At 40.5% G+C, this 25,793-nt stretch overlaps 1 protein-coding gene across 1 annotated transcript in view; it reads right to left on the bottom strand.

Annotated features, from left to right (window-relative positions):
• TEK (TEK tyrosine kinase, endothelial) overlaps positions 1-25,793 on the bottom strand; it is a 41,082-nt gene that overhangs the window by 13,250 nt on the left and 2,039 nt on the right. The window contains 6 exon segments of the mRNA XM_009328947.1: positions 1,012-1,158; positions 1,894-2,034; positions 3,213-3,344; positions 5,497-5,649; positions 9,306-9,416; positions 14,657-14,968. Of these exon segments, the coding sequence (XP_009327222.1) occupies positions 1,012-1,158; positions 1,894-2,034; positions 3,213-3,344; positions 5,497-5,649; positions 9,306-9,416; positions 14,657-14,968 (996 nt within the window).

Here is a 25,793-nt window from a genome sequence, read left to right on the forward strand (position 1 = left end):
CTTCGAACAGAACTTTAAAAAGACAGCACCAAAATAGGTTTAGGCGTACAATGAGCACAGGCAGCACAGATGTCTGGTTCTCCCTTCACTCGTGTGGGCATACGCAAGGATCATGCTTACCAAAGTTGGCACTGTTACATCAGTGTAAACATCATGTGAGAAGGAACAAGCCCTGTGTCCACTCTTCTTTCTTTTCCCCTCCCCTCCCCTCCCCTCCCCTCCCGTCTCTTTCTTGCTGACATTCTAAACACAGACAGTCTAGCTATGGCAAAATCATGCACACATTTTGTACTGAATGTATAGTATCTATTTGCTCTCCATTTTGTCTGTTTATAAGATCAGTCAGATCACAATGGTATAGTTTGGCTGGTTGGATCACGGTCTTATTTCTCTGCTTGTTTTTGTGCTTGAAAGCTTTTACAAGTTAACAGTGGATTTGTCACTATTTATCAAGCAGAAATAATAGTTGCTGAGTGCATCTTATAAAATACTGTGTGTGAACCTTGCTTGAATCTAAAGATTCTGAACGAGGTATGTTCCGCTTTACAAACTTAACTCTATCTCAGAGAGACAGAGCTGTTTTAAACTCTGGGCTTGTCTTGGTGACTCAGTCATCAATTTCACATCATGAGGCACATGGTATAGGAGTATTTGCAGATGAATAAGAGGTAGGTAACGGCAAAGTACCATGAGCCTGTCCAAAAGCTCATCATGCAGGTAGGATGTGCAGCTTCTGTCAGGAATTGATATTAAGGTCCGTGTCAAATCCTATGGAGTAAGGTTTGCAAATCTACCTCTAATGAAAACAAAATCAGATGAAATGGTAGCATACCAGCCTGCTAAATGCAGCATATAGGGCAGAGGCTTAAAAACACTGCATTGCAATAAAGTGTACAGAAGGGTCTGGGCCCCTGGAATGTAATTGGCAGAGCAAGGATACCAGCCTGGACTGGAAATGCTGTACCAGTGTGAAGATCTGTTTCAGTTACACTGGGAAAAGCCATTTACTACCGTGTTACCTTGCTTTACCTTCTTTTTCACATTGCAGACCATGCCATCCGAGGGAGCAGACGCAGCCCTTAAATCTGTCGCATGTCCCTCGATTGTGACAATTACATTTGAGTTTGCAATCCGACCCGTAAAAACCAGGTTTGCATTCTGCAAGTACATATGTTTCCAGTTAGTGTAAAGGTGCTAGAAAATATCTTCCATTAGTTTTCAATCTCATGCACCAATTCTCCAGTAGGGTTTAGTTCCCTCAGTTGGGTTGAGTTTGAAACTATATGTTTTAGCACTAAATCATCCACAGAGCATCCTAAGAACACACTAATGTCAAAAAAGTAGAGCACATTCGTATCCGTGCCTGTCATTTGTAGACTAGATGCCCGTGTGGAAGCTTCTTCAATCTCCACTGCTGTTTCACTTGCACTGTGGCAGTGTCCAAAGGCTTCATCAGAATTATGTCACCATTGAATAAGACAGCACATATTCATAAAGGAAGATGTGCTCCGTGTCCCAAAGAGATTGTGGTCTAACTGAAGTGAACAAGGCTGATTATGCTCAGTATTGCTCAGCAATGGATATAAGTTTGGCACCGAGTTGCTCAGTTTGACTTGTAGAAATACAGCAGCAGGACTGTAGCTGTTAGAGGATTCTTAATGTCTCGGTAGAACATAAATTCATTTTGCAGAATAATGTGAATAGTTTTTAACTTTACCATGTCCTTCTTCTGAGAATCTGACATGGTCCTCTGAGATGTATAAATATTATTATCCCTCTTTCACAGAATGTAAAAAAATCCTGCCTTTTACTCTTCTCTGTTAGTTCCCTTCTATATTTCCTATGAGCAGCACACTAAGGGCTCTTCACCATTCCTCATAATTTTTACTATACCTTTATCACATTCCAGTCCCATCCATCCTGTGGCACAAGAACAACCATATGGATCTGGTAGGCAGAACATATAGTTTCTGCAGCCATAGTTTTCTTTACAGCTCTCTTCACATGTTTTGCCAAATGTATTGGCTCCACAAGCTATTGAAAGGAGAGAGGGAAAGAATAGCCCAACAGCATTAAGTCCACGAAAGAGCTAATGCTTCTAATGATACAGCTTTAGACAACAGCAAAAATGCATTGAAATAAAAATAGCATTTTTACCATTCAGATATCAGATATATTAACATCCATAACTATTTAAGGCATGGCTGCATTAACAATTAGGTTCAGGCAGCAGAAACAAGCATAACTTTCTCCTACGTGAGGATACATCAGCAAAGCATCCATTGCTTTGGATATGTGGGGACAGAGCTTCAGCAATAAAACTTCTTTATAAGCCTTTTTAATATAAAATGCACAAACAGTGCCATAAAACCCAAATATTCTTTTTAGAGGTCAGTGCATATAAAACTACCAAGCTCAAGGTTTTTCTTTTCTGATATGATCAGTGCTACATTAGAGTAGTTCAGATGTCAACTATTCCAATAACTTAGCTCTAGTATTTGCAGCACTGCAACTCAGTCAAAATATTAGGATACATATTTAGCACTGGACCCAAAAGTTGCTTGGAGAGATCAGAGCAATGTGATGCCTGCTGTATTTATTCCAGAATCCAAACTAATTGTCACAGACACAGATATGCACAGACATATACTGTTGATATGCCCCTATGGAGGCAAATCACCCTGTGAGCACGTTAGCAGCTTGTTCAGAAATAGCCAGGGAATCTCTAACACAGGGCTTCGTTTCCCAGTGCAGTGTATCCTTAAGATCTCCTGTTCTATCATGTGTTTAACAGTCGGTCAGTAGCTTCAAGCGTACTGATTTCAGGGTAATCATAGAACAGCTCAGGTTGGAAGGAATCTCAAAAGATCATCTGGTCCAGCCTCTCGTGGGAAAGGAAGCCTAGAAGAGATTATCTAGCACACTGTCCAAGTCCATATTGATCAAGAAGAGTTGGAAATACTCATCTTCCCTGGCAATGTAATCTCTACTAGGAGAAGAGAGGGGCAAGTTAAATATCAACTACAAGAACAGCCTTACTAATTCAGGGTTCATCTCACCCAACACTGCCCTGTCTCCAGCACCAGCTGTAAATGCTGTAGCTATAGAGAGTAAAAGAAGGCTACTCGATTTGATGCTTCCCTCAATAATCTGCCAACTTCTGCTACTGAGAAGAAATTAATAAGCAATCTGTGAAAATAATATTTGCTTACCTTTCTCACATGTTTTTCCCATAAAACCTGGAGGACAGATGCATTCCCCAGTATCTTCATGACAAATGCCATTGTTTGTGCAGGAAGGGCAGTGGGAGCTACAGGAAGGGCCCCATTTCTGAGCTTCACATCCTTTTATGCAAAAATATAATGACATATTTGTTGTCTTCTTATTCAGTAACCAATCAAGTAGTAAAATTCTTTTTAATTAAGACAAACAGTAAAATACATAAAAATACAGTCCATATGGACCCCCTAAAACCCCAGCTGACTGACCTAATGTGAGGAATCACTTTTTTCATCGTGGAAGTGCCCCTATTTCTAGAGCAGAACTGCTGCATAGTACACAGTAGTACTACATAACATCTTCAAGGAAGGAACTGAAAAAGTCTTCCATTTTTGAAACTAGAGATAGGGGTTTTTTTTGGGTTTTTTGTTGGTTTTTTTTTTTTTTTTTAGTTTGGAAGAGTAAGTTTGGAAGTTGACAAAGATGTTATATTCAAGATTTTTATTCTTGTAGCAGGGATCTGAGACCTACAAAAGGTCCAGGCTTCATCTGGAGCCGGCTGTACTGGTAGTAAGCCAGCAGGATCAAGCTTGGCATCACTGGCATTGTACCAGCATTTCAGAAATCATGATTTTTTTTCTGTAACAACATTTTTCTTGAAAGTTAATTAGACCAGGTTCACATCTCTTGTATCTTTACTGTCTTCACTGGGTCTTTATAAGAAGGATCAATCGACTGGTGACCTGTTTCTGGAATAAATGGACTAAGAGCAATCAGTTGTTTTAATGCCTGTCATGATTTTCTTTCCCACTTCATAATTTAAAAAGATACTACTACCATTAATCCTGCCAGTGAGAGTTTTGATACTGATTTCATAGAAGCAGAGCTCAGGCTCTAAACAAGTACCTATGACTTCATCATGCAAATGCTTAATCTATCCCTACAAGATGCAAAATTCTCTGAGCTGCTTTTGAAATCAGTGGGAGCTGAGAGGACTCAATAATTTTCAGTATTTGATTTGTAAAGTTTCTTACATCACAGACACTGACCTTCATGACTTCCTCTAGTGTAAAGCTAGGACTGAAAAGATAATAAGCTGGAAAGTCCTGAGGCAGGCTCACTAAAAATGGGTAATACAGACTTGGATCAGCTTTTTCAGACTTCAGCAAGCATTTAATGAATCAGCATGGTACTTGGAGCTCTATCTCCTCCTTCTCCCGGAATGAAATTCTTACATGTGGATACTTAAAAAAAAAAAAAGCTTTGCTAAAAATCATCAGTCTGTGACAATACTGCTAACTCAGAGAAAGACAGGACGTGTGTTTGAGCAGTGGCATGTAATCATCCATACTCTTTATTGTTAGTGTGCTCCCTACCACTTTCCCAGACTATGCCCTAGGAGTTTTCCCAATAGGCAGGATGGGCAAGGCAAAAGCCTATTTCAAGGCAGGGGGCAGAATTTATGGATAGGTGTTCTGCTGTGCATCTTTAATTTAGAAAGGTGGCAATAACTTCAAAATCCAAATCTGGGGCATCATTTGCAACTCCTGGAAGTATGCTGTGGATGTTAGCAAGTAAAATACGTTTTACCATTGGAAATGTTTTCTCCATAATGTAAGATATTTGAACAGCTATTTATATATCAGTTTTATATTTCTGTCCAAGTTAATAGAATATAATTTTCTTTATATCTGATGAAAATGGACATAACAGCATGAGCTACAAGACATGTAGAAAACTTAATGGAAAATATCTGCCTGCATTGTAAACTGGTCCTGTCATCCACTGGGAGGTGAACTTTAAGAGCTGACTAAGGCTGGGGTAGTTTGTGAAGTTACAGTAATGTATGCTAAAGATGAGAAATCTCAGGATAAATGGGGTTTGGATATAGCCCACCATAGAGAACAGAGACATTTGAAAATTCCTATTTTGTGCTCAGACCCACATCTTATATTCATGGGAGACCCAGTGCCACCTTCTTCATTCATGCTTACTTGCTGTTTGAAAGGTTGAGATGCTGAGGAAAAAGCTAGCTGTCCTGGCAAATAGCTAAGATGAATTGAACCTAAACCTGATTTTTTTTTTTTTCTCTCTCAGCTGCTTAAATCAGTATCAGCTTGTACCAAAGATCCTTGGGAAAAAATTTCTTCTGACATAATCTGATGGCAGCTTAAGCCAAGACAGATTTTGGCCCTTATTTGGGCACAGTGTAATTTTCATTTCAGATTTATTATGACTTTAAACAATTAATCATCAGCACACATTAATGGAACTTACGTCTTACAATAAGCCTTGTGTAAGCAGAAGTAAAGAGGTTTCCTCCTATATATCTGGCAGAGTAAACCCCTGCGTCCTGTGGTTGAACTTGAGGATAGGAGACTTCCAGCTCCCCAGGCACTTCATGCCTGGGCACAGAGTGGATGAAGGAACCTGGGGAAGGACCACATGGATACAACAGATAGAAATCATTCACTCTCTATAGGCAGAAGTGAGTTTGTATTCATTACTGAGGAAGGACAGCTGGGATGAGCTAAGCAGTAGAATCTATTTATTAGTTATGAATTTGCTGACAGCTCTTTATCTATACTAGTTTTTGATAATTGGAGAGGTGCAAGTAAAAAGGAAGCTAGATCTTGAGGAGATTTAGTAGATGAATGGGGCAAACTACTTCGAGGTCAGCATTGCTTTACAGGAATGTTGCTAAGATTCTCGTGGTTAAAAGTGTTCATTTTGTTTCTTGGCCTTTCCTGAAGTGAGGGGTGACCATCTGCAAGGAATCTAGCATGGCTGGAAGGAGTCAAATAGCAAATGCCAGCCTGGTCCTGTTTAATCTGAGTAGCACAAAGATTTACTTAGTAGACCAAAGCAGGAAGAACACAGCACAGCTTTATATTTTCTTCCCAGACTTAACATGTTTCTGTCTCTTCTATTTTTTTCACCAAGGGAGCTGATTGATGTTATTCTAGGTTTGCTGTAGTTGGTCATACATGCTTGCTAAGTAAGGCATAGCACTTGGTCTTCTCCCATCCCTCTGGATCACCAAGTAACAACATTTGAATATTGATTGCTGTCAAAGAGAAGCTGCATCCAGTGGACTTCAGGACCCCTGGGAGCCCTTCCACTCCAGTCTATTAGAGCAAGGCTGCTGCAGTCAGCTAATGCCAGGTCCAGCCAGCTATCACCAAAACATACATGCACATGCTCACACACACTGTACCAAAAAAGCCAGCCACCAACAGACCCACACAGCAGAACTGTGCCTTTACAGGTACTGCATATGCACATGGGACTCACGTACACATGAACAACCCAGACAGCTCGATCCTATTCTCACTTGCCAGCTAGTCAGGCTTGCTGGCAGATCTCATACACTCACACACCCAAAAATGGGTCTTAGCTGGCCTGGACCTCCAGCCTCTCTAAGAGCTGTCTCTCAGACCTCTTATCCTACTCGCTGGTTAGCCTGGCTTGAAGTTCACTAGTGTCACATATGCACACATACACACGTACATGCGCACACACACATATGCACAGACAAGTGGGTCCCTGCCGTAACTGGCCTTAGGCACTTAGTCTCTCTCCGGTTGCTGACCCCAGACATACAAGCCCCTTTGACCCTGGCATGCGTTTCCAGTTACTAGGAGTCAAACCTGTTGTGCCTTCTAGTCTGGCCTGAAGGTCACTAGGAGATTATACATATGCATACCAAGTAGAGAGCACATTTATGTTGAAGAATAATTAGGAATAGAGTTTTATAAGATCAGACCAACTGCAGTGCAGAGCTTGGCCAGACCAGTGTACTGACCTGCAGCTTGCACACATGCAAGTGGCACCTTTTACCTGCCTCCTGCCCCATTTTCCACACTTGTTCCTTTCCTGTCCACTTTAAGCCCTCCCTTTCTCCTGTTTGGCTCTTTCTCTAAATATGCCATTATTTCACACATGCTCACAGTCCCCCTCAATGATGCCATAATAAGTTTGCTTTTTCCCCCTGGGACCCATGCTAATCCTGCTCCCTGCTTCTTATACCTCCAAAGCTCTGGCTGAAGCTGCTCAGGGCGTTGTGTTGTCCCCTCACTGGCCCTCAGAAGCTAGATGTTTTCGCTGTTATCTGCTACCCCTTAGGGCTTGTGTGTCTGTTTATTTATTACTTCTCTTGTTTCTTGTCTTAGTCTTTTATGCTGAATGACCATTAACCAGATGATACTCCCACAAATCAAATGGCCTTACCTTCTACATCCCCTTACAGTTACACTGATAATGAAACAACTTCTTTCACTTTGCTGAAATAATTTAGAAGGTAAACTGTGTCAGGCAGAACCTTTACCATCTGTGATCATACATACTATCAATTTGACTATAGTAAAATTTCAGGCAGCCTGGAAACGTAAAACTTTGCTGAGGGTCATAATCAAAACAGCAAAAAGATCTTGCGTCAGTTTAGTCCATGACAACACATAACAGTTCTTCAAGAAAACAGGGCCAATGAAAAAGAGCAAAGAATGAAAGGGATTAGTTCTGAAACTGTGGGGCTTTTTTTGTGTATCTTTTGAGTTACAAGTTGCAGACAAGCTTGGCAGCAAAGTATTAAGAAAGCCTTATGCTCACGGTCTGTTTGCAAGGTTCAGTTTTTGTGGCTTGTTTTCCAAGGTGGCACAAGTTTTGCTAATGTCTTAAAGCAACCTTGTTCAGCAGAAGAGTTTCATTCTCTAGACAGCCTTTGTGAGGGTCTGCAAGGGGGAAGTGGTACTTTAAATGACTGACGTGAAAGACTGCAACAGTTAAATATAACAGGACGAGTATTTTCTCTTCTTTGCCAGCTCCTGTATCAGGAATCCTCAGGGATGCTATTTCAGCTGCAACTTCAGGTGGAGAACTTGACCTACTGTCCAGAGTCGCCTAATTTGAGGCTCTTTGCCAAATTTCCAGTTGGAATCCCAGCTAAGGCAGCACCATGATGTAAGTGCTCCTGCTCCAACATATCAGCTGGTTCTTGTATGAGAAAACACGGACATGAGATCACAAAATTACCCTGGGGACCCTGAAAGGACTAATGATGGCAAACTTTCTCCACTGTGCACTGCCACAGCTGAATTTCTGAAGAGTGAAGAGACAGGTCTTTAAGAAACTCTGCTTTGCATATTGCCTTTTTAAAAGACACCTTTTGGTTATTTTTCTCTTCCAGCCTGTGGAGAAGTGCTCCAGGTATTCAGTAACTGGGGCTGAGGCTGACTCACTGCATGTGTTCTTTTGCAGCCTGCTGACACAGCCTGCTCTATTTACTCCCTGTTTCCTGGTAGGTCACTGTACGCTAGACTATCAGTAGGCAAGGTGGACCAGTACATTATGTGTGCTTTCCACAACTATAATTCACTGAGATCTAACATTCTGATTAAGTGTGAGTTTAGTGACCACTATTTTACTACATTTCTACAGGAGGTAGATGGCAAACTGCACATATTTCCAAGTGTCAAGCAGTAGCAACACACAGCTGAACAGTGAATTACATGTGATTTAGGTGCCATGTTAGATAGAAAAGTTGGCGACATAAATTTCACAACCTGACTAATTTTTGTAGTTGAATGAAATAAGTATTAGATTTTGTTGACAGTTTTGCCCTTCTAACAGATTACTAGTACTTAATTTCTTAGCCTGAAGAGCATTATAGAAGCTAAATGGCCTCTAGAAGCCATTTAAAGAAGGAAAGGTATGCACTTGAAAAGCAAGTAGCAAGGAAAGATGCAGTAACTAGGCCTTCACAGTGCCACAGCAAAAAAAAAAAAAAGATGCTAAAATCAGCCAGGCAAATATATGAGGGGATATAGAAGGAAATCAAAAAGGAAAATGAGAAACAAAGCAAAGGTATAAACAGAGGATTTGGCATTCTGGTGGAAGAGAAACAGGTCAGGTCAATATACTGGATATGGCAAATGGCTCCTTTAGGGAACATTAAATGCATGAGGAATTACGTCTGCACCAGTTGCACAGCATGGGCTTCATCAGCAATGACTTTAAAACAGTTACATGGCATTTGACTAAGACAATGATAGCAGGAAGAGAAAAGACAAGAGAGAAAGGTTAATTACCATTTTTGTAGATCACTGCATCTTCCTCTTTTGCTGCCATTCTGATGAAGGAAATATTCACATGCTCTCCCTTATTTGCTGTAACAGTTAATGCCACTGGGTGGAATGAGGCTGAAAACAGAACAGGACAGAAGTATGGGATAAATAACAGCAGTTATTGTCTCTATCTGGTCCCTGGGCCGAAAGCTGAGAATGGACCCTGACTCAGATTTTGACGTTTAAATTTCTTTAGAGCACACACCGACTGTTTATCACCAGTAACCTCAACTCTATGTTTTGGCAAAGACAGAGGGCTCACCTGTACCCTGAAACAAGAGACTGCCACTAGAACCTGGGGCACGAAATTTAAAAAAAAAATTATTTTGGCTGAGTAACTGGAAACACTTCCTAGCTAGGAGCTCCAACTGGCTGTAAATCACTTTCCTGAGTTTCTTCATCCCTTGAGACATTTTTAAAGCAGACTGGATAAAGTACTGGAAAATTTATCGTAGGGAATAAGCTGTCATTGGCAAACAAGTACCCTGAGTGACTCAGTTCTTTTCTGTTTAACCTTTGTGATACAGAACAGTCAAGATAGTTCAAGAGACCACAGTCATGCAGGGTCTGGGGGAGATGCAGTAAGATAGAGTAGGTCTGTGCTTCTGTTAGTTCACCATCCTCTCTATAAATACTGAGAGTGCTGGCTTGTGCTAAGAACAAAAGAAAAATACGTATTCACAGCCAGTGGTACTTTTACCAAAATATTCTCGTCTGAAAATGTGGCTTAATTAAAATATAAATTCTGTGTGAGGAATGTCTAGATCAGTGATATTTTTCAATTTTCCAGTTGGGAAATTGAAATTCATTTTTCTGCTTAAACAGAAAAGTACTTTTATACATTTGTTTATGGTTCTTGATTTAAGAAAAAGAAGAAAGCAGTAGATAGAGGGATTTTCATGATTTTTTTGCCTTTTCCTTATCATTACTAGTGGAAAAAAAGATCAGAAGATAATTGGGGAAGGGACAGAAAATTCTCAAGAAATAGTACTTTTTGAAACCAGTGAAACAATAATTCTAATTGCAACATTACTTTGAAAAAAAGTTAGAAGTTAAGGATGCTTCCTTTCATTTAGTTGGAAAATTTAAAGGGAAAGCCATGAGGTTTTTTGAGGACAAATTCAGGATTTCTGACCATTTGTAGCTCTGAGCTTTTATGCCATACTCTCATAGATATGTCATATTGCAAAAAAATGACAGAAACTCTTCTAAAATTAGGCAAAGTTAACTTCCAAACTATTCAGCTTTTTATCTGAGTGAGAATGTTACTCCTTTGTACTTTCCCTTTTTGAGCGCCCAGGGGAGTGAGGCATTGATAGTCACCAGCCCCCTTTCTCTTTCTGTTTTTGGGGCTCTTCAGCCTTAGAGTTCCTCCTAGGCAAGTTCCTCTTGGGTAAGTCCGTCCTGCGTCTGGTTTTTGTTCAGCTCCTGGGAGCAGGGTTCTGCTGCCACCTGCCTCCCCAGCAAGGTGAGTGGGACCTTTCTGACAGAAGGACCCACCTGAGCCTCAGCTAGAAAGACTCCTTGAAGAGCCATCCAACGTGGTGCTAGTCGGCTCTGCAATTGCACAGGTTCCATTTCTATTCCACTTATTTCACAGGGAATATTTTGTTTAAGGAACACATATACAAGTTAGTACAAACAATTAGACAACTTATTCATAAAAAATTGCCATTTTTTTATAGTCATGCCTCTTTTTTGGGTTCATTTTTAGAAAACTGTCAATAAACTATACTTTGGTTCATACCAATGGTTGCAGAAAACAAATTTCGGGTCTGGCTGAAATTTGACGGCAAAGAAATACACAGATAGGATCACAAAGCAGACAAAAAATGGTGAACTAACTTTCTGTTATATTATATATATAATAGAGCTGTAAAAAATGAGCAGGTAGATGCTACATCAAAGTTTGTATGAGGCTGAAACTGTGTTAGTACCTCCACAATATTATTTTGTTAAATCTGAGGGGAAAAAAAGGGTAGTATTTTTGCAATATTTGAGGAAAGAACGTTTTAATACTTCCACTTCAGAATGGCATTTTAATTAAAAATCAAAATGTTTGTGTTATGTAAAATTAAAGAAAGAAAATTTGAGTAAAAATGAAGACATTTCTATCAATCCATGCCAACCTCTCTCCCAGAATTTTATTTCCTTGAGAATTTTGCCATTTAATGTTTTATTTCAGATTGGAAATAAGACAACTATTGAAAACTCACAGTTCTTTGCAGAATGGGATTTCCATCCCCTGTGCAGTTCTAGCATTTATGCTCTGAGCCTCTGCCACATGTTTTCATTCTTTTGTAAGTGTTATCCAATTGATTTCAGAAAACCTGCATGACACTAAGCACATGCATGGGAATCTATTGAGCATTTGCCATGTTACCTAGGCACCGGTATCTGAACTTACATCTTAGAGAAACAGAGAATTCTAGTATAGAATAATGAAATAAGATCTCATTAGAAACAGGCAAACAAAAACTGAAAACAGCCCCACCTTACTGTCAGCTCCCGAGTTAGAAGTTATTTATGAATAACAAATGCATGGTGAAAATCATGATCTATTTAGGAAAAGAAAATTCAACAGCTTTCCCAAAAATGAATTGTTAGTTACAAATCATCCTAAGTGTTTTAGTTGCAGTGTTTTTTGGACCAAATTTAGTGAGGCATTGCTAATTGTTTTAACAAGATACTAAACTTTTGCATCCCCATTTTCTTTTCTTTGTATGCTGTTTAGCTTAACCACAAGACTTTTTCTTCAGAGTATTGTTGCAATGGAAAGGAACCCACACTCCCTGGCGGGCTCAGTTCCAACGTATTTTTAGATTGTGACTTGTATTTCATGATTTCACATCTCAAGTGTGCTAATTCCTTATAGAGACATAATGAACTGAGTTGCAGAGCAAGTGCCATAACACTCTGTTGCTAGCATTTCCATTATTGTCCCTTTGCCTGCTCTAGAGACTTTCTGTGGGGGAAACTCAGTCACATCTATGAAAATACACATTTACTGTGTAGAGAAATTGCATAAATTATATTTGACTAAATGCAGAACAGGCTATATCTGCTCCCTCTCATTGCATGTATGAACATTACATGTCTAACCATAATGCTAAAATATAAAGAATTCAGGAGAACGGACTTGTTACTTTCAGAATGGCACATGTGTAGAGTGAAACAGGAAAATGAACCTGTTATCTTTCTGTATTACACAGCAAAAATCTTCACTGTGTCTGCACATCTGATAATAGGTACATAATCAGGCAGATTACTAAAGTCAGTGGGACTACCTAAATGATTAGGTAGTCATTAAATAATACTAAATTTAGTGAGTGTTTCAGCAGCTTCTTGTGCTGAGGCTGCAAAGCAGTGGCTGGATTTTTAGATGTTCTGCTCCTTCCCATGCCTTTTTTGTCCTCAATGGGAAACTGCATATTTCAACTCTTGCTCAATTTTTGGTGTTGAAAAACACACTCTGCCTTTAAAAATTATTCAGACAACAACAGTAAAGGGGAAAAAGGCCTGTTTTCCAACTACAGATGCTCTGCCAAACCTCACAGTCCTTCACTGACCTCTTCTTCCTCTTTCTGTGCACTTTAATAGCTTTGAGAATTTCTGTCGCGCCTCTTTCTCACCCATCTAGCCTGATTAGATTATACATGTTCACAAACGACTTGTTAGCTCTAATTTTGTCAGTGAAAGCTTTTGCAGAGAAAATCTGAGAAATGGATTCAAACCCAGAAATGATTCAAAGAAACCTACCTACTGCTGGTATGAAAGTTGTGTTATTTCTGGTTAAAACAGCTTCGGTCACATAGGAAGCTCTCAAAGTTTGATTACTTTTAATTCTCTCCTAGATATCCTGGATATGTCTCCTCCACAGGAGGGATCTCTCCTCCACAGACACCAAGTGCAAAAACCTGATTGATTCAGAAGACACTCTTCCACCCATGGAAGTTATTCTACGACAGCCAGAGATGTGCTCAGCTCACTGGCATTCTGCCACAGGCAGGGTCACATTGACTTTCCATGGACTGTTATCTTATCTCCTCCTCCTCCTCACTGCAGCCTCCTTTGGAACTATGGAGTTGTCAGCCTCCATCTGCAGAGCTTTCTTGGTGACCAGTCCAACCTTCAAAGACCACATTTGGTCAGAGAAAACATAAGCCAAAGAAAAATGCATTTGTCCTGCCCACCTTGCTTCTAACATTCCCGTAAGAAACAAATGGACACTAGCTGTAGCTCAGACAAATGAAAAACCTCTTTTTCTTAATTTGCTGTATAATTTCAGGAGATACCAACAATGGTAATTCCTCTTATTAAAACATGATAAAGAAAGATTAAAAGTGTCAATTCTCCTCACAGACCAGCTGCCATGGCACAAAACATTAGCAGTACAGTGAAGCCTACAAAAATCGGCTAAAGTTTTGAAAACTTGATTTGCTGCAGAAAATTAGCCAAAATTTCTTACACTTTTCTGTAGTTTATGATGATCTCTTTGCTTTGGAACTTGTCCCAGATGTCTAATTGGGTCCAGAGACAAGCAAAATTTTGCACATAAGAAAATGCATTTTAATGGCTGGAGTGCTGGGCCTTGGAAATCCCACCTTCTCATCCCGCCATCTCCCTGCCATGTTTGCTTTTTCTACTGTGCATAGCCTTAAAACCAAAACCAAGTCAATAGTGAAATTCATAGTGGATTTTTGTGAATAACCTTCTCAGATTTTGGGAAACTTCTCTGGAGTTTCCTTCCAGTGTTGAGCTGGATTTTTTTTTTCATACTGACACAGACTGTGCAGATCCAACGTTGCTGATCTGTAGTTTTACTGAACCTTAGGCAAGGCAGTTATTTTCTAGGCTCAGGTTGCCCATTTATTAAAAAAAAGGATAGCGATGTTTAGCTATCTCCGTCTCAGACCTGTCAAGACTTTAAAACGGAAGCGTGTTTAGAAATCAAGGGTCTGGGATGTGAAAAACCTGGTGCAGGAGTTACCATATGTGTTTTTTCACAGGCTCAGTGAGGCCAGTACTTACCTTATTTGCCACCTGACTTTGTGTGCCTGGCAGTAGCCAGACAGAGGCAGAATACCTACAGCTGTCTGACTAATTTCCACGAGGAAATGGCTAACAGCCACTATCGACCAGTTGTCTCTGCACTTTAGAAAAAAACCACGGGCTTGAGCCAAGTCTATTTTTGTTGACTCCAGACTGCCTTGTCTGCTCTGGAGCCACATTTCTGCCCACTTGTGTCGACCAGGGATAACTGCCAGTCTGCAAGCAGTGACATGCAAAATTCAGATCTGACCACCATACAGTACCTCCCAGCGGCATCTTCATGGTATGTATCCTTGTCACCTCATCCTTGAGCTTCCCTTCACAGTAATATGCTCCAATAGTTTCACTGGCCTGCTCCCTCTTCCACACCACTGTTTTGGCTGTTGCTCTCTTTGAATCTTCATTAACTTCCAGTGGTTCCCGGTGCTGGTTTGTCACATCCTCCTGGTCTCGGTCTATTGTGATAGACTCACGGGAGCGCCATTTGGAAGTGATACAGATAAGTGATGTCTCGGAGTTGCCCACCAGAGGGAATGAATTGATCAGTATGAGGTCCAGTGCTGCTTCCACTTTACCTAAGGAAAAAGGCAGCAAGTGAAAAAATTTTACTGCAGAGTTTGAGTATGTGGCCGATCAAATCACCAGATAAGCTGTTTCACCCAGCACTGGTGAAACTGACACACTGGCTGGTGTCTTGCACAGCTTTTGTGCAAAATGGGAGGACTGTAGATTAACTATTCTGCTACACTGACTTTAGGATTTACTTTTTATGTCACAGAGAGATGGAGTTTGTTCTTCTCAGAAGAGGAAATAAGCCTCGCAAACTTGTGGAATGTCTTTTAAGAGCTGTTGCAGAAGCCCAAAACTGTGGGTTGCAGAAGCAGATAGATCCTTGGATAGTTAGACACGTACATAAATGCCTCAAGTGTGGTGCTTTGCTGGTAACAGGGTCAGTAGATCATAAGGTTGTCAGTTTAATAGTGTTTCTTTTATGTCCCTTACATGGATTTAATACGTATGAATTGATGTAAAGCAGATATGGCTTTCAGTTATAAGAATTGGTAGTACTTTGAACACTTAGAGTATTTTTCTTCAGCTGTTTTCTGAATTTGGATTAATGATTTCATAATCATTCACATGTTAACCATTTGAAGCCCTAACAGACAGTGGCAAGAGCCATGGCACAAAGAAACTTTCTCAAAACAAAGAGCAAGTCAGCGGCACTAGTAAAGCCATTTTTTATGAAGTTAGATTTAAATCAATTGAAATGGCTCCCTTTGATCACTAGAACTGCCAGAAATACATGGAGATCGAAGTTCTTTGAAAATGATAGATACAAGCCTAATTAAAACAGTCTCTGGCAGAGCACTACAGGTTTAGTTGTTCCAATGTGCATAGCAGGAGGGAAATACAGCTCTCCTATAATCAACAATTTGCAAATAACGGGCGTTTCCCCTTACTTTTGAAATTCAGGGTAAGGAGAAGGGAAACAGTAACATTTTTTCCAGATGAAACAGGAAGAATAATTTATTTCTTTTATTCATCACATTTATTTTCCTGCTTTGGATACAAGTATATTTTGTATTTACACAGAGACACCCAATATTTAGTGCCACTCAGCTTCCAAATGTTTCTCTGATTGGAAGGAAGGGGTATAGTCTTAGATAAGGGAGGTCAAAAGGTCCTAGTGCTGGCTGCAGTCTTTGCGTGTGTCTCCGTAGTGCTCGGGGCCAAGGGAGGAGGTCCTCCTCTGCTTTCAATGCCAGCAACCGCTCTGGGGACTGAAGTATCTTGACAGCACACTGACACTCACCACACCCAGCCAGTCTGCCACAGTCACCACCCGTTAATGTGCCAGCCCAGATAACTTGCAGTTACCTAATGGAGAAATGAAACCTTCTGGAAAGGATGCAACATCCATTACAGTATATATTGCATAAAGGTGCGGGTCAGCGAAGTCAATTCATCCTGCTGCACATTATAAAAATAAATCCTTTGAACAAAGTTGAAGAAGTATGTGATAGAAATGAGGCCAGACTTGTGCATTCATTTTATAGGGCATTTATCTCAACATTTTTACTTTTATATGAGGAACATTTGTGCTCTTACTATGGGTCTGATGCATCAGCTGAAGGCAGATGGAATTCAACAGTCACCAACACTGAAAGCAGAGGGCTTCAGTTTATATCGGCAAGGATCACATGCCAGGTAGAGATATTCTTAAAATCATAAATTGCAAGATCCTGATTTCTGCAAACTTTTGTGAAACTCAGAACTGTATCTGGGTCCAAACTCCATGACTTGATGTGATTATCTGTGTTGAGGTCAGGCAGGGTGCTGCAGATCAGAACTTAAATATTTTGACGTTTCTGCCTAGCATCCACAGGGCACAGAGCTGCAACTGTCTTTCTGATACAGAGGTACGGGCCCAAGTTACTGGGATCTTTCAGAGGATGGCTGCTTGTCCAGGGCACCAGTTCCATTTCTCTAGCATTTTTCTGTTCCTCTGACTTCCAACACAGCTTGAAAGGTGAAAATAACACCTCCCTGCTTTACACATCCAGAACAAGATGATACAAAATGACCAGGCTGAGTTTTGAGGACTAGCTTTCATGTTGCTTTTGATCCCTATGCAAGACATAGCAAAGCAATATCATAACGGATTCAGGGCATTTGCTGCATACTTTTCTGTTTCATTGTAGTAGTACAAATCATGTGATCAAGTTATAGAACAACCATAGCTCAAGCGTAATCCTTATTTACACTTGTGATTATTCTAGATGAATCAAAATCTAGCCACTGGTGGATGGATAGTATTCTGATTGATTGTCTAAATACAGGTGTTTTTTTGTCATAGTAGACACTGCAGGGTAACCCAAACACCTGCGCAAGGCAGACAGAACACAGATGGAGTTTCACGTCTTCCTGGGGAAACACTGGAAGGCCTTTCTGTGTTTAAAGGGAGTAGTATCTATGCATAAGTATGGAATCATACACCAAGCATGATTTGGCAGCTAAGGTTTCACAGCTGGAATATACTGCAGGCAGAAATTAAAATATATCCAAGTGAATGTTTTGCACTAAGAAATCTATGCTTTAGGTGCATTTTGAAAAAAAAAGCACACTAGCAGCACATTGACTAGAAGGCAACTCACTCGTTCAACTCAGAATCTAGCAGGATTGGCATTTAAAAGTCAGCCTAAAGCCTCTGAGGTGATAAGAAGGCTTTCTTTGACTCCACTGGGAGTTGCTGCCCTCAGATTGTGGGGGAAAAAAAAAAAAACAAACAGAAAAGTGTAAAATGCACGTATGTTTTATGCTTAGGGATTCCTACAGCATCTCTTTCTGGTTATGCAACTTAAACTACCCCAACTGTCCTTGCTAAAAAGGAATTTACCTAGTCTGGCAGCACTTAGGCAAATCCTACCCTTGATGTTAATGAAGACTTTGAGTATGTAAGGACCAAATAAGGACAACAGGATTTAGCTCTCTGAGAAAAGCACAACAAATTCAGACAGGAAACAGCCTGTCTCTGTATCAGTGACAATCCTCTGTGCTTCCTTGAAAAAGTCCTTTGACTCCTGCCCTAGTCCCTGAAGAACCGACCTTATCAGGAAGGCAATTTGCTGTGTGTGCAAATAGATTTTGAGAAGAGAGAGCACTTGCAGAAGGCTAATGCTTGAAATGGGAGATACCATGCAGAGAGGATTCATTGTCCAGTATTTATGACACCCACTCATTGTGGTGCGGTGCTTTGAGCCCTTCCAGCACAGAGAAAATGGCATCCACTAGAGCAGTAAGTTTAAATAATAGCACACCCACTATAACCCAGTCGGCAAAATGAATGCAGGGAGACCTTTGCAGTTCGTCTTGCCTGCTCTTAACTACAGGATTGTGCTCTCTCTTTCTAGGTGGTACCTGGCTGTATCTTTCACAGCTTCTCTAGTACATATTCGCCTGGGGAAACTGTGCTGAACAGAGAATAAGTTTTGTATCACATGTATCATGTGTATCACACTGTCTTTGCAACCCCTGTGTGTTCTCATTCCCTACCGAATTGCCATTTATACAGGCACAGTCATCGCGCTTTCTGTGCTCTGTTGCACCAGCAAAATTCAGCCAGGACCTGCTGCAAGAAACAGCTCTCAGAAATTCCCTGGAACACATCCCAGACACAGGTCTGCTCAAAGAGCAAGAAAGTCTCTGACAAAATTTAAAACATCACTTCCCTAGATTGGAATTGGTGCTAGGCACTAGTCCGGGAATAAAACAATGCAGCAACCTCGAGCTGAGATGATAGTTTAATGCCATAGATGAGTACACACAACAGGTCTTACGAGAAGAGTGTTACGATTTGTCCTTTCATCTCAGAAAGCCCCTGCCCACATAATTCCAGATTTACACTGTTAACCCTTGTCTGGTCCCCAGGAAAACATGGAAATATTCAAGACAATTTCTACCTAATGTGAGGCCTTTGCAAAGTTGCCTGTTAATTGGAAAAGTGTTCAATACTGTGGAGTGGCTAACACTCCTCTACCGTAGCAAGCAGCCAGAGGGGTCAGCTCCATCGGGGTAAAGGATAACCATACCCCACTGCCCCCCAAACACATATTTAATCACTAGCCCATATTTGCAAGGTGTATTGAGGATGCAAAATTCTAAGTAAATGTTTCCGCTATTAATTAATATTGAGTAGTAGTGGAAGGAAAGAAATTGTTTAGGCATTACAAATCTGTTGATGTATTTGTTTTCCTTATATTTGTAGAGCTTTATTATTAATTGCTTGAAATTACTATAAACTGGAAGTCCTTCCCTTGTCATTTGGAGCATAACAGAGCAAAAAGAAGAGCTGTGGTAAGGGGTAAGTGGAAAGATTAATACTTTTAAAGTACTAATTATTTAAGAGAAGAGGGAAGGGCAGACAATTCCAGTAAATTCCACCCCTTTTTTCATCAGGGGAAGCAAAGGGAATAAAAAGTGATGTAATTTCAAATGCTTGGGCAGTTCTTTTTTTTTTTTGCTGTTATTGCTTGGAACACAAATTATTTCTGCTATTAACTATCTGGGAATATGAATGTAAAACATGTAGATACTATACTAGCAGGGAAAGAATAGAATCTGTGCTTAGTTTAGGTTTGGTGTTATGCTGAAAGTAAAACAGTCAGTTGCATATGAAACTCACTGCAGGATTTGAAAATCATTTTGAGACTGATGGAAGCGTATGTCCCAGACTGTCAAGTCATCAACCCCTCCTCCTTCAAGTCTCTCAAAAAACAACACCAAGCACTCCCTCTGCTTGAAAGAATAAGGTTTTGATTTAGAACAAACCTAACTTGCTAAATACCCTGCACCTCAATATTTCTCATTGTGTCTTGTTTTGTAGTCACAAGTTCAGCTGTAACCTCCTCAATTGCATTTTTCTGTATAAAATCACACCCCAAATTAAGAGAATTTAACTAATCTGTTTAGGAATATAAATCGCGATCATGTAAACATTTTTGCTGAGAAGGTGTAGCATTTGATTACTTCTTAGTGAAGTACTGAATAAATTACACTGAAATTTTTTTTAATTAACTAATTAGCCAATTTGGAAGATAATTAGGGTGGAAATAATGCAAGTGAAATATGAAGAAGTTAGTAAAATAGAGACCCAGTCTTATGTCTGTTCTCCCTTAAAAAAAAAAAAAAAAGAAGAAAAAATAGAGTACTTCTTACTTAATATTAAAGCTAGTCAGAAACTAACACAAAACATTATCTATTTGGGGATATTTTTCATATACCGCACCAGAATGTGGCAATATTTATTTCCTCTTTTTTTGTGCACTCAACATTTCTCTTATCAATCTTGGTTATTTTTTGTTCATTCTCTAAAAAAGTAAATAATTTGGGGGGACTTTGAAATCACATATTCATTTTATGGGCTCAGTATTCTCTTGGTGTCCCAGAAACTTCATCTGGGATGCAAAGATAGCAACAGCTCAGGTAATTTCTCCCAGTGAGTCAAGTTCTCCTCTGACAGCTCAGTCCTCCTCAGGAAAACAAGGCTGAAGTTATTATTACTCAAACAGATTAAGATTCTCTGCCACATGGCAGCAGCAGGGCGAAAAAAGAGAGACAGAAATGCTGCTGAAAAACAGCTCATAAATGAGCAAAAAGTCAGGTTTTCTAATAAAAGCTTTCTTGTTGTCCATGGAAAGAATCTTACTGCTTGTATCTTACGTGATGCTTCTGGGCAGCTGTGGGACGGCTCATAGCTCAAAGAACGCCGAGACCTCTTGCCCTTAGAAATAGGGCATTATTTGAGGTGGGAAGGTATTATGAAACTAATGAGACAAAAAGTTAGTGACAAAACATCACTTTGCTACTTAGTAGTAGTGGGAAGACCAGACCACAAGTGTGAAAAATAAAATAGGCTGTCAAAGCTACTAGGGCTAATGGTTTCTTGCAGGCCCATCTGGAGCAGCTGAAGGAAATGCCACTGCCTTCTTGTAAAATAGAGTGAAATTGTTTTCTCTACATTTCAGTTGTTTCACAACCCATCAAAGCAATCCTTTAAGATGAAAACGCTAGAAAAGAAACACTGGTGCAGCTTGACTGGGGGTTTCCCAGTGGGTGCGCCTAAATGTGTGTGTGTAACCAAAATGTAGAAAGATGCTTTCTCATGACTTCTCCTTAAGCCTGGTTGACCATAAGCAAGTAAAGCAGAAAGCAACATATCAGCAGAAATTGCGTGTTGAACAACCAGCTGACAATGTGCTAGGTAATGGTGAAAAAGGATGAGGGATGTGGGAAAGCTTGAGTACATCAGGCTTGTAGTTCAGTTACATCTGGCTGGATTTGCAGCTGGCCAAATACAGGTACTATCATGAAGAAAGTACTTGCAAGCAAGAATAAGTATGTCTATAACAAGGGTGGTCCTTGGTGGGAGGTTGCGTTATGAAGCTACCATGTATACTGCATACGTATACTGTATGTTGTTTGTGCACATGTGCCAAGCTGAAGTATGCAAAATAACATAGGTAATCAAGTAGTCTTCATAGGATATTTCAGTGCATACGACATGCATAAGGTTAACTGTCTGGAAGTGTCTGTGAGCGTTGGCTGCTGGACGGACGCACTCTAGTACTTTCTTGCCTGTACAGTAGCGTACCCTCACTTTGCCACTTGCTGATTTTTCTGAGTTAGAGAAGTGGGAGATGTTTCTGGTGCTAAGCACACTTTGTGACTAATGAGGTGTCGTGGTTTAACCTCAGTTGGCAACTGAGCACCACGCAGCCACTCGCTCACTCCCCCCGCAGTGGGATGGGGGAGAAAATCAGAAGGGGGAAAGTGAGAAAACTCCCGGGTTGAGATAAAGACAGTTTAATAGGGAAAGCAAAAGCCGCGCACGCAAGCAAAGCAAAACAAGGAATTCATTCACTGCTTCCCATCAGCAGGCAGGTGTTCAGCCATCTCCAGGAAAGCAGGGCTCCATCACGCGTAACGGTGACTTGGGAAGACAAACACCATCACTTCAAACATACCCCCCTTCCTTCTTCTTCCCCCAGCTTTTATACTGAGCATGATGCCACATGGTATGGAATGTCCCTTTGGCCAGTTTGGGTCAGCTGTCCTGGCTGTGCCCCCTCCCAGCTTCTTGTGCACCTCCAGCCTTCCCAGTCAGTAGAGCATGGGAAGCTGTAAAGTCCATGGCTAGTGTAAACACTACCTAGCAACAACTAAAACATTGGTGTGTTATCAACTTTGTTCTCATCCTAAATCCAAACCACAGCACTGTACCAGCTACTAGGAAGGAAATTAACTCTATCCCTGCCAAAACCAGGACATGAGGCTAAGGCCCCTGACCAGTGGCAGGTCTGGGATGAACAGCCAGAAAATAATACAAGAGAAAATCATCAGCACGATCAGAAATGCAGATGGGACTGCATTGTCAACAGAGACTTGTTACACTCCAAAGGGGAAATTAGCCAAGCCACTTCATTAGACAGGCTGACACAATGCAAAAAGTAAATAAATACCAGGCAAGCAAAATACTGACCTTGAAGGAAAAAGTTTACATATATTACCCTTGAATACAGAAATGTCATTTGTGAACCTGTCTTTCAAAAATCCTTTCAGAACTTAGTAATTGCCTAATATCGTCACACCCTAAAAGTGCTTGCATTTCCTGGTGATGAATTACAAAATTAATTTTGATGGGGTTTTTTACTTCTCTATGATATGACTTTTGTTTAATATTATTAGTGCATGTTGTTAGTTTGGGTGTTAGTTGGAGAACAGTTATCAAATCTGTACCCTAAAAAACAATCAGCGTTTTAAACTCCTTACAGGAAAGTCTCCAGTTCAGGCACGGGCTGGTTCTTTGCTATGTGCCTTCACTGAAACCACAGCGAAACAGCATCCTAAATATGATCTTGCCACTAGCACAGGGTAGATGCTGTCTTTAGAGGACAGTTCTTCATTTCAATTTCTCTAAGATCTTCATCCCTCCAGTCCCAGATAGCTCTTGCGTCACATTGGGTGCTGACCATGGAACCATACATCTATCTCACACAAGTAGTAGGTGCATCCATTTTTGGTTCATTTCTTCTGTGCCTACCCAACACCCTCCACACCCCAATGACTTCTTGGTCTTCCATGGAAAGCTGAAGAGGATTTTGTGTTTACGTGACCGATACAGAGCAGGTTTCCAACCCAGGTAATTCTCATTGTGGGCACATGAAGCACCAACTCCACATCTCCCCTGCCCTAAAGCCAGCTACTCAGCTGCAGTCAGTCTCTCTGACCTGTATGCTCCCTCTTGTCCACATAAAGCCTTCCAGATGAAATTCTTGTGGGTATCAGACCATCTCTGCAAAATGTTACAATGTCATTTTTTTCCCTAAAATGAAATTTCAGCAAAAAAGTAATCCATCCAACCAGCTTAATTATGACTAAATACCCAAACAATCTAATATACGTATGTGTGTGTATATATATATGAAATGTGTATCTAAAACAATAGCGTATGTTAACACTTGTGAATATAGTGTGACTTCATTTCACCCTTTTAGATTTGATTCCTCTGGGTGTGATGCAATGCCTTTTCACTCCTGACTATTCCCAGCTGCTGAAATGGCCTTTGGGAACACAGGCTTCCTGAGAGCTACTCTACCTCTCACTAGGTCTGAACCAGGCACACACCAAAAGCAAACTCTAAGCTAAAAAATAAAAGAACCGGAGAGAATCAGCCCACTTTTGTAATTCCACTTAGGGTAGGTGCGCAGAGCTGCCTGCACAGGCTGAAGCTCTTGTTTTTGGCTTCCAGCTGCAGAGTCAGGGAGCAATGACTTAGGTCACAGCTGGAACTTTTTTCTTTGCAAACATATAGCCAGCGATGTACCTAAAACAGAACAGCTCTCTTTCTCCCATAAAACAGATCCATCGATTTTGTAGTCATGATCATCCTGACAGAACTGTGCAGAAACACCAACATTCAGCAGGTCAGAGATTCAACCAGTGATTCCTGTGGCAGACCCATCATTTCTGGATTAGATGAAAGCTACATCTCAAGAAGAGTCTAAATTCCATGTAAATTTCGGATTCATGGAAAAGGCACCAGGATGCTGTTCCCTGTGGGCAAATAACCTAAGTGTGGCAGGCAGATGCAATTGCTGGGTCTCACAAATCAAATACACTTCAGGAACAAGGAATTAAATCCCTTTTTAAATTTCTCTTGCAGTTCATATTGGTAGTTTGATAATTTAAGTGACTGAAAGGTTTTGTGTCAGTCTAATGTCTAGTCAGCATAGTTTTGAAATACCTGAGATTAAAAGCTCAAACGTGGTTTGTGTCCACTGCTTTGGTTGTGGGAGGCTCAAAACCCCAGCACTGCAGCGTAGGACAGACTGTTTGAAGTTCAGGTGCCATTTTGGTCTGACAACAGCATATTTGAAGATACTCACAGAGGCCTAGTCCCTTTAATTATGGGAAGAACGACAATTGTGTTCGCTGTCACAGGCATGTATTAACCAGAGCTTAATACAGGTTTTCTTTAGGTTAAGTTAAGCTTCACAAGGAAAAAACAAGTCTTGAAACAGAATTATTAGAACTTTCCATTCTAACTAAAAATCATGATTTCTTGTAATTTTGAAGAGCCTACAGCATCATAATGGTGCTTGTGTGTCTGGTAATGTATGTTAAAAGATGCTTAACTTTCTAAATATGTAAATGAGTCACATAATAATGATTATATATATATACAATTTATTATTTTTTTCATAACACCTACTGGTCCCAAAGAAAACGCAGCCATCAACAGGGATGATAGGGACCTACCACTGAATGTCACTGCACTGTTAGCTCCACTGTTACCCTTTCTTAAAAGGCTAACATAACCCTTTGAGTCTTTTACCATATATGGGTCCAACAGCTAAATCACACGCACACACATGAAAAAATCCAGTATTTTTAGAAACCCACTGGATCTAAGATTATTGGTAGAGCAAAGCTATAGCACAGAAGATTCTGTCTGTCTTGGAGAATGGAGACATTTAGCAATGTATTTGCTTCCTGCCAGAAACACTCAAAGAAATGTGCTTGAAACTGGTTTTAACTGTTGCTGGTTTCCACAAATCTCTTACTGACGGTGGCCATCTTGCTAAAATAAGGCCCACACATGAACATTTCTGAGAGTTAGCCCACTGTAAGAAGCAGCAAACAAATTTCCAGACCATCTGAGGATGTTGTTAAGAGGCAAAAGGCAAGTTCTGACACTCGTTCCTTGCTTTGTTCTCAGCCTTCCAGGGGAATAGGTGAATCTGCAGCTCTTCTTTGGTCAGAACTTAACAGATCATACCTAGCCACAACCTTGGGGTTTGAGTCCATGCTTCAGGATGGATGCCAGGATCCTTTTGATTCCACAAAATGTTGACAAAATCGACAAAAATCAACCAAAGGAAAAACACATGGTGGTGCTCAGTCTAGTTTCAAGAATTCCAACAGGATTAAATTTAACCCCTTGTCAGTTCAATTGACCATTTGGTGTGGCAAGCAGTGACCGTATATACAGTGCAAAAGTGAGCATTTGTGTATATTTTTAACATTATCTTCCAAATCAGATCTTTAGCTCCAGCTGTGAATAGAGTACTGTTATTAAAAAAAAAGAAAAAAAAATTAAATCAAAGGCCACTTCTCATAACGGGAGCCAAGCCGACGGTCTTCACCTTGGAAAAGGGTGGAGTGGATTTTGTGCCTACCCAGCAACACACCCAGAGAAGTCCATGATCATCGGGGACAAGGTTACGCCAGTTCACTGTCTGTGCTGAGTGTAAAGCCTCCCCTGCTCAGGGAATGTCAGTCCTGCTTTCCTGAACTCCGCCTGCAGTATCTAGAGGAAAGCAGGCTTGCATTGTCTTCCAC

Source organism: Pygoscelis adeliae, unplaced genomic scaffold (assembly GCF_000699105.1).
Source record: "Pygoscelis adeliae isolate BGI_AS28 unplaced genomic scaffold, ASM69910v1 Scaffold127, whole genome shotgun sequence".
NCBI lineage: Eukaryota > Metazoa > Chordata > Aves > Sphenisciformes > Spheniscidae > Pygoscelis > Pygoscelis adeliae.